We start from the raw sequence: 8,540 nt of genomic DNA, 5'->3' as shown, positions 1-8,540 counted from the left end.
CCTCATGAAGGCTTCTGACCTTTCTTGCTGTAAACTTCTGACCTTTCGGGGGGAATCCCTCCAAAGTGGTTTCTTCTAGCTCTGTGGACATCTCATCACCTCCCTGACAAATGTCTCTGTGTTGTACTCAAACCTTATTGGTGTGGCTTCATCCCCCTCACTATCCCAGACCCAGTGTCTGCCATCCCTTATTTTTCTAACAAGCTCTACATTCTTACTTCTATAAACTATCTCTAACTATTGTCCCTTCATCCCCCCTTGTTCTCAGTCACTGTGAAGCTTTCTTACATTTTTATGTTCACTTATGGGGCCCTTCTCACCTTTCAGGACCTGCCCAGGAAATTCCATTCCTAGATGGATATTGTCACATCCCGACAGATGTGATCAACAAAATCTCCATGTTTCTGTCCATGTCTAAGAAAGAGACACAGTCTTTTCTGGGTGTAGTGGTTTTTTGGAGAATGCATGTTCCAGACTGTAGCCTCACTGTAAGCCCCCTGTAGCAGGTGACTCCGAAGAAGAATAATTTTGCATGGGGTCCTGAGCAGCAGCAGGCTTTTGAACAGATAAAAGAGAAGATTGTGGTAAATCCCCCCCCGCTGTGAGGACAGAGCAGGTCCGAGACCGCCTCATGAGACTGAATGTGTACAAGTCTATGGGGCCGGATGGCGTGCACCCCAGGGTTCTGAAGGAGCTGGCTGAGGTGGTTGCCGAGCCGCTCTCCATCATATTTGAGAAGTCGTGGCTGTCTGGTGTGGTCCCGGATGACTGGAGGAAGGGTCACGTCACTCCCATTTACAAGAAAGGGAGCAAGGAGGACCTCGGGAACTACAGGCCGGTGAGTCTCACCTCTGTGCCTGGGAAGATCATGGAACAGATCATCCTAGATGACATGCTTGATCACATGAGGAAAGGGCGTGTGATCCGTGACAGCCAGCACGGCTTCACCAGAGGAAGGTCATGCTTGACCAATCTGGTGGCCTTTTATGATGGAGTGACGGCATCGGTGGACAAGGGAAAGGCGACCAATGTCATTTACCTGGACTTGAGCAAGGCCTTTGACATGGTCCCCCACCACATCCTTCTCTCCAAACTGGAGGGATGTGGATTTGATGGGTGGACCACTCGATGGATAAGAAACTGGTTGAAAGGCCGCAGACAGAGGGTGGTCATCAATGGCTCCATGTCCAGGTGGAGGCCGGTAACGAGCGGCGTCCCCCAGGGGTCTGTCTTGGGACCGGTGCTCTTTAACATCTTTATCAATGACATCGATGACGGAATCGAGTGCACCCTCAGCAAGTTTGCTGACGACACCAAGCTGAGTGGTGTGGTTGACACGGTTGAAGGACGGGATGCCATTCAGAGGGACCTCGAGAGGCTAGAAAGGTGGGCCCGGGTGAACCTGATGAGGTTCAACTCGGCAAAGTGCAGAGTTTTGCACTTGGGCCGGAGGAATCCCAAGCATCCCTACAGATTGGAAGGAGAGGTCCTTGAGAGCAGCCCTGTGGAGAAGGACCTGGGGGTCTTGATAGATGAAAAACTTAACATGAGCCAGCAGTGTGCCCTTGCGGCTCGGAAGGCAAATGGGATCTTGGGCTCCATCAGAAGAGGGGTGGCCAGCAGGGACAGAGAGGTGATTGTTCCCCTCTACTCTGCTCTTGTGAGGCCCCATCTGGAATACTGCGTCCAGGTCTGGAGCCCCCAGTACAAGAAAGACAGGGAGCTGTTGGAGAGGGTCCAGAGGAGGGCCACGAAGATGATCAGGGGACTGGAGCACCTCCCCTACGAGGACAGGCTGAAAGAGCTGGGCTTGTTCAGCCTGGAGAAAAGAAGGCTGCGGGGTGACCTCATTGCAGCCTTTCAGTACCTAAAGGGAGCCTACAAAGAGGAGGGGAATCAACTCTTTGAAAGGGTGAGTGACAGCAGGACAAGGGGAAATGGTTTTAAGCTGAGGGAAGGGAGATTTAGGTTGGACGTCAGGGGGAAATTCTTTACGGAGAGAGTGGTGAGGTACTGGAACAGGCTGCCCAGAGAGGTTGTGGGTGCCCCGTCCCTGGAGGTGTTCAAAGCCAGATTGGATGGGGCCCTGGGCAGTCTGGTCTAGCATTAGGTGGAATGGTTGGTGGCCCTGCGTGTGGCAAGGGGGTTGGAGATTCATGATCCTTGAGGTCCCTTCCAACCCTGGCAATTCTGTGATTCTGTGATTCTGTGAAATCGCTAAATGGTGCTGCAAAAGAAGGCTGCAACAAGGGGCACAGCAATGGAGGGGTTGTGCACGAAGGAAGCAAAGCCTCATGCAAACTGGAGGGCTGCGGGGGGTGGCACGCTACTGGGGCCAAAGCAATGGGGGGGCGGGGTGGGGAAGGGGAAGCAGGAATGGGATCTGGTGGGGGGAGGAGGAGGAAAGCCATGTGGCTGAAGTGTGCAAGATGGGATGGTGCGTTTGCATGGCAGGTGGAAGGGTGGTGGGCTGCACTCGTGTGTGTGTGGCACAGGGGGTGGAGCAGAGTGCAGTGGCCAAGTCCTCCCTAGGCAACGTCAGGTGTCAGCAACAGCAGGAGAACCTCCAAGTTCCACTGCCTCCAAGAAGAACAATGCCAGGATGGCAGCTTGGTGGTCCGAAGCTGCATAGTTTCTACTCTGGACCAGCAGTAGTGCAGCAGCTCATGGAATGCCACTGGACAAATCAGGCCGTGCGCTCTTTGTCAATCTCTAATTGTGACTATTTTTTATTGACTACAACCAAACATGGAGTGCCAAGTTGGGTGGCACTCAGAACGCTGCCCTGTAACTCTGCGTGCTGCAGCCGCTGCCTTCTGATGCTCTTCCTCTCAGTCCTTCAGCTGCAGCTTCTGCATCATCTCCACAAGGGTGTTCATTGCGGATGACTGGAAAGAAATAAGGCAAGTATAGAGATAGGACAGAAACAATCTAGGGCGATCTCATTAAGAAAGTCTGATCAGTAAACCTTCCAGAACGGCCCCATGCAGCCCAGCACGTTCCTGCCATTCAGGTCACTGACATTCCTTCCCATAACACGCTACCTATGGTAAGATTCATGCTCTGCTGGGGGAACGAGGTCCCAAAGGTCGCAGTGCCCGACATGGCAAGGCTCTTTATCACAGAAAAACCCTCCAGCCGTTACCAACAGTGTCCTTCTCAAGCCAGAGGAAGGCATCCAAGCTCCCCTAGGCAGCTGTCACTGACAGTGTGATTTCCTTAAACATACAGCTGGGTGTTTTTCTATTACATTGCTTGCCTTGGGATTCTGCAATATCTTTCATGTCTGACAGGCAGAGGCACTGAGAACAACAAGAGCCGTGTCTGTGCTCACCAAGGACTCACCTCTGCACGTGCAGCGGCAGCTCTCAGAGAAGCCTTCTTCAATTCCACTCTTCTCTCTTTTCGTTGTCTTCTTGCTATAAAGCAAGAATAAAACTGAATTCGTTCTGTCAGCAGCAAAACTGCAGAAACATGGGTACCATAAAAACAGATGGCAGAAAAAAGACAAAGGAAATTGGAAGCCTCTCAGTGAATGACATTTCCAGTGGAAAGGTGCAGAAGACTACCATGGAGTTAATGGAGTCGGGGTTACATACTGTGGCACCTCACTGCCTTTGGACTTTGTAGGCTTCAACTCTTTTCCCCTCTGCAGAGAAGGAAAAAGCAAAGCAAACCCTATGCAACTTCAGTGTGCTTGATAAGGGCAGCACCTACCCTACAGGGTGGGTACCACAGCACCTTCTTACCTCTTAGCTTGGAGCTCCGTGCTGCAGCAGGCCCAGGCTGTGCTGCTGGAGCCGGCACGCTGTCTCCGCTCTGACCCCTCGCTCTTTTGGTAGCAGGCAACTGCGCTGCTGTTTGCTGCTCTTCTTCCAAGCCCTTGCGTTTACATCCAGCCAGGGACTTGGAGACAGAGCGGGGGCACGCTGCAGGGGAAGGTCTTCTCCCTGAGCTGGGACCTGCTGTTGTAGGAAGCCCTCCAGCCTGGAGATGAGCTCTCTCAGAAAGGACTTCCTGCACCGCTTTCGTGTAGATCTTTCCATTGGGCTCAGCACCTATCTCTGGCAAGAAAGAAGAAGCAAGAAGATATAACAAGAGTCCAATACTACTTTCGGTCTGCAAAATGGGTCACAATGCTAGCACATCTCATCTGCAGTGTTCACAGTCACGGATCTTAGGATCGTGGATGAACTGTGGGTTTGTATTTCAAATCAGCACAGGAAAGGTAACTATAAGTCCCGGGGATTAAGACCCCAAGCAACACGCAGTGAGAACAGTCCCAGGAAGAACAGACAGAAAGCCTAGTTAGAAAGACAGTGCACCAAACCCAGATGCCTGTTGTGCGTCTGTACCTCTCTTGGGTGCCATGTCATGGTCTGTAGCTTCCCCCTGCCTTTCTGCAAGGCTGCGCTTCAGAGGAAGGCCACTGGCATCAGCTTCTGACAGAAAGGAAACAAGAAAGACATGAAGAACATCTCTTTGGAGGAAGACTTTAGCACAGTCAGACACAAATTTCTGGTCTTCAAGCATAGTTTCTTCCATTTGCCTTTCTGCTGATTCAACACTGTGCCATTTCTGCAGTCAACACAGATCTGCAGTGTCCTTTCCTCTCCATCACACACAGCCCTGCATGCAGCCCTATTTAGAGGCAGGTACCCACACCACAGCTCACAAGAGCTGCTTACCTGCGGAGGCTTTCCGCTTCCCCCCTTGCCCAGCACCATTCCACAGACGCGCAGGCTCCGTCCCTACAACAAAATACAATTTGCTGATTTAACAGAAACCAGTAGCCTGTAGAAGTATTGTCCTGTCAGACCAAATCCATCCCCAAAACAACAAAAAACCAAAAGTCTCATTCTTGCTCAGATGACAGCAGAAGAACCCCAGCCTCCCTGACAGCTCTACATTTGACAGAGCAGAGGTGCATCACCAAACAAAACACTATCAGGTGCAAAAGTTGAGACACATTTTGTGGCTCTAAAAGGAATTCACTCGACTCTAAGCATTTATATGCAGACTTCTGCCTCACTGCTGCCACCAACTGCCGCTGTCGGTCTCTCCAACACTTCCACAGTGGCTTATTTGACATCCCCTGCAGCACTGCACCCACTCAGAAGTAATACTCAAAATTCATTCCTCCATCCTTCATAACAGAGGCCTCAAGAAACTCACTTTTGCGTGGCAGTAAGGACGCTCTGTTCCCATCGCGTCCCTCTGCGCGCTGCAAGATGCGGTTGGATCTCCGGCAGCCTGCTGGCTGCTGCTCCCAAACACGGGGAAGCGCGCTGCGCTGCTTCTGGGGAGAGAAAGGAAGAAACGTCAGTGGGAACGGGCAGCCAAGGTTTGCAGAGAGGTTCCAGATTGTGCCAGAGATAGATTATCAGAGTGCTGAGAGATTAATTATCACTAAGGGAAAATACAGCCTAAGCCATGTCCACGTCATTAGCCCAGACTGTCAGCAGGGAGCGCAAAATCCAAGTGGTTTTTGAGGTGACAAAGGACCAGTAGGGCTCCTCCTGCTCCACCCCTTCCCTTAAACATGGGAAAAAGAAAGAAACATCAAGCAAAGGAAACCCAGCCATACCTTTCCTCTCACAGAGCAGGAATTAGAACCACGGTCATCTCCTTGCTGAGCCATGATGGCTGAAGTGTCAGAGGAAGACTTGCAAGGTCTGAGGGTTCTCTCCACAGGAACCTCCTTCGCTCTTAGAAGGAGCTGGCTTCACTCGTTCTTCAACTGCCTTGATCTCCGAGTTCTCCTTTTGGACAGGAACCCTTACAGAAAGTATCAGCAAGTGAAAAATCATGAGGAAGAAGCATTTTCCCAGCTTTCTTCTGCTACGCAATGTAGTCTCTTGAGGAGGGCAATGCATGGACCTCAGCTGTCTGCAAGAATTGCCCATCACTAGCTGCAGCTTGTGTCTGACTGCCATGGCTTCTGTCAGCAAGTGCCCCCAGGTCCCCTTTTCCCCCACAGGTGTGCTGACCGTCCATGTGCCCAGCTGAGCACCCGGCTCTCTGCCGTGACTTCAGCGCGGTTTGCTGAAACACCTGCTGGGTATGGCACACCAAGCAATCCATGGAGCAGTGAGACACAAGTTGCACTCTATGAAGTCTGCACTCTGCTTCCCTTTTTAGGTCTGACATGAAGGTGGGGGCCTGGCAGCAATTTTCCAGGGGAGGAATGACATTTCGTCATCCTCACCGAAACATGGGATGGAATCTCAAGAAGAACATGTTTCCTCTGGAAACAGCCATTCAGAAGGGCAGCGCTGGAGCTGAGAACTCCTCCCCAGCCCAGCTTTTCTGCTGAGACACCACTGGCAACCACCCAGCACCAAACCCAGCTCACCTGGTCAGCCTGCTCAGTCTGTGCTGTGCCCAGCTCACACACACCGCAGTGGTGCTTCCAATGGGCTCTCACAGGGTGATCTCTCTCAAGAAAAGCACAGAGCTCAGTCTCCGTGTGCAGCACGCTCACGAGAGCACCAGCTCTGCTCACCAGCTGTGGCACAAACGCTCCCACCCCAGCAACCATTGTGACCTCAGAGAGTGCCTGCATCACTTCTGTGCTTTCATCATAAGCAAAGGGAGTGGTCACCTCCTAGATCCAAATTTTAGGAAATCAACACCAGGGTCACCCAGTGGGGTGAATGGGGTTAACTGAATGGGGGTTAATTGAAGTAAAGCAACAGAGAAGTGAACATGACTCTTATGCAGCCCAATAAAAACTCAATATGGCCTCGTTGTGGTCAGTAGAGTCCCAGAGGAACTAGTAGGAACTGGGAGGAGTGCACACCAGTATAGACCAGAAAAGTCCAGTATGGCTAAGTAAAAACCAGTAAGGACCAGTATGGCCTCAGAGTGGTCAATGGAGTCCTATAGGAATCAGTAGAAACCAATAGGAAGGCACATCTGTGTGCCCTGGGGCCGGAGCTGGCCTGTGCCTCTGGCTTTGGGCCCCAGGGCTGGTGCCGGCCTCTCGGGCTGCAGATGTGGCTTTAGGCCCTTGGCCTGGTTCCGGCCTCTCGGGCTGTGGCTGCACCTTCAGGCCCCGGGGCCGGCGTAGGCCTTTGTGGCTGTGGTTTAGACCCGAAGCTGGTGCTGGCCTCTTGTGCCTGGCTTTAGGCCCTGGAGCCGGTGTCAGCCTTTCAGGCTGTGGATTGAAGTCCTGGGGACAGTGCCGGCTTCTCCAGCTTCGGCTTTAGGCCACAGCAGTGGTGCCAGCCTCTCTGGCTGTGGTTGTGGCTTTAGGACCTGGGGCCAGTGCAGGCCTCTCCAGCTGTGGCTTTGTCTTTAGGCCCTTGGCCTGGTTCCGGCTTCTCTGGCTGTGCTTCAGGCGCAGGGGCTGGTGCCGACCTTTCAGGATTTGGCTTTAGGCTCCACAGCTGGTGCCAGCCTGTTCGGCTGTAGATGTGGCTTTAAGCCCCATCTGGTCTGGTGCTGGCCTCTGTGGCTATAACTGTGGCATTATGGCCCAGGGCTGGTGCTGGGCTCTCTGGCTGGGGCTTCAGACTTCAGGGCCAGCGCAGACCTCTCTGGCTGTGGCTTTATACCCCAGGACTTGTGCCAGCCTCTCTGGCTGGGGCTGTGGCTTTATGCCCCAGAGTTGGTGCTGGCCACTCTGGCTGTGGCTTCAGGTCCTGTGGCCACTGCCAGTCTCTCTGGCTCTGTTTTTAGGCCTCAGGGCCAGTCCTGGCTTCTCTAGCAGCATCTTTAGGCCCCAGGACGTGTGTCAGCCTCTCTAACTGGACTGTGGCTTTAAGCATTTGGACTGGAAAGCACTCTATGGCCAGGCGCTGCTCAAATACTGGGCCTCCATTTCCTCCTGGGCATCCACACGTGCTCTGAGTCTCCTGCAGCTTTCTGCAGGGTTTGTAGCTTCCTGCTGAGGAGCTCCTCGTGTTCTTCTGCAACTGCCCCCCAACATCACTACTGCCTCCCCTGGTACCGTACTGGGAGATGCTTCAGAGTCCATTAGCCTGCACTTCCTTCCTCCCATCAGCAGCTGCTCCTACACAAACCTTCATTCACACTGGGATGCCGTCCACTTCTAGCACCAGCTGACCTGCAAGACAGAGGATTAGCACAAATGCAGAAGCCCAAGGCTGTGCCACCACCATGTGCTGCAGCCTTGGGAAGTCAGCTACAACTGCAAACTTTGTTAAAATTAAAACAGGCACCGTAAATTAAGTATGACTTCTGAACTGAAGTAATTGCCACAATCAGAAATAAATACTGAAATCGCTTACTTAACTGTAGGTGGTTACTACGAGTTCTTTGCCTCGGTCTTCACTTGCAGCCAGGACTCCAGTACTCCTTCCGTCCCTGAGCCCTGCATCCCTACACCTCTGGGTGGGGACTGGGGTGGTAAATCCCCCCCCGCTGTGAGGGCAGAGCAGGTCCGAGACCGCCTCATGAGATTGAATGTGTACAAGTCTATGGGGCCGGATGGCGTGCATCCCAGGGTTCTGAAGGAGCTGGCTGAGGTGGTTGCCGAGCCGCTCTCCATCATATTTGAGAAGTCGTGGCTGTCT

At 52.7% G+C, this 8,540-nt stretch overlaps 1 protein-coding gene across 4 annotated transcripts; it reads right to left on the bottom strand.

Moving 5' to 3' along the window:
• Positions 1–2,083: 2,083 nt before the first annotated feature.
• Positions 2,084–8,520, bottom strand: LOC149911987 (zinc finger CCCH domain-containing protein 11A-like). 4 transcript variants are annotated; one of them, XR_016462551.1, is made up of 9 exons: positions 6,356–8,520; positions 5,588–5,778; positions 5,176–5,299; positions 4,689–4,751; positions 4,356–4,442; positions 3,750–4,064; positions 3,600–3,649; positions 3,346–3,419; positions 2,850–2,888 (listed from the first exon to the last, which is right to left on the bottom strand). XR_016462551.1 is itself a non-coding variant. In XM_090132891.1 (8 exons), exons 2-8 carry the CDS (start codon positions 5,639–5,641, stop codon positions 2,832–2,834), a joined length of 774 nt encoding a protein of 257 aa, XP_089989017.1. In that variant the 5' UTR covers positions 5,642–5,778; positions 6,356–8,508; the 3' UTR covers positions 2,084–2,831. The 4 variants fall into 4 exon arrangements, 3 of the variants coding, with proteins under 3 accessions (XP_089989017.1, XP_089989019.1, XP_089989018.1); XM_090132891.1 differs by lacking the exon at positions 3,600–3,649 and having other exon boundaries at positions 2,084–2,888; positions 6,356–8,508; XM_090132893.1 differs by lacking the exon at positions 3,600–3,649 and having other exon boundaries at positions 2,084–2,888; positions 5,588–5,750; positions 6,605–8,508.
• Between the last annotated feature and the right edge of the window lie 20 nt (positions 8,521–8,540).

This window comes from Phasianus colchicus, unplaced genomic scaffold (assembly GCF_987193195.1).
Source record: "Phasianus colchicus unplaced genomic scaffold, bPhaCol1.hap1.1 HAP1_SCAFFOLD_48, whole genome shotgun sequence".
Taxonomy (NCBI): Eukaryota; Metazoa; Chordata; class Aves; order Galliformes; family Phasianidae; genus Phasianus; species Phasianus colchicus.
This window is presented reverse-complemented; position numbering and strand designations above follow the sequence as displayed.

Coding starts and splice junctions, on each gene's coding strand:
- LOC149911987 (XM_090132891.1), bottom strand. CDS start 5,641: ATGGCTCAGCAAGGAGATGACCGTGGTTCTAATTCCTGCTCTGTGAGA. Junction 3,420..3,749: donor ACGGAGCTCCAAGCTAAGAG/GTAAGAAGGTGC, acceptor CTTGCTTTATAG/CAAGAAGACAACGAAAAGAG. Junction 2,889..3,345: donor CTGCCGCTGCACGTGCAGAG/GTGAGTCCTTGG, acceptor ATTTCTTTCCAG/TCATCCGCAATGAACACCCT.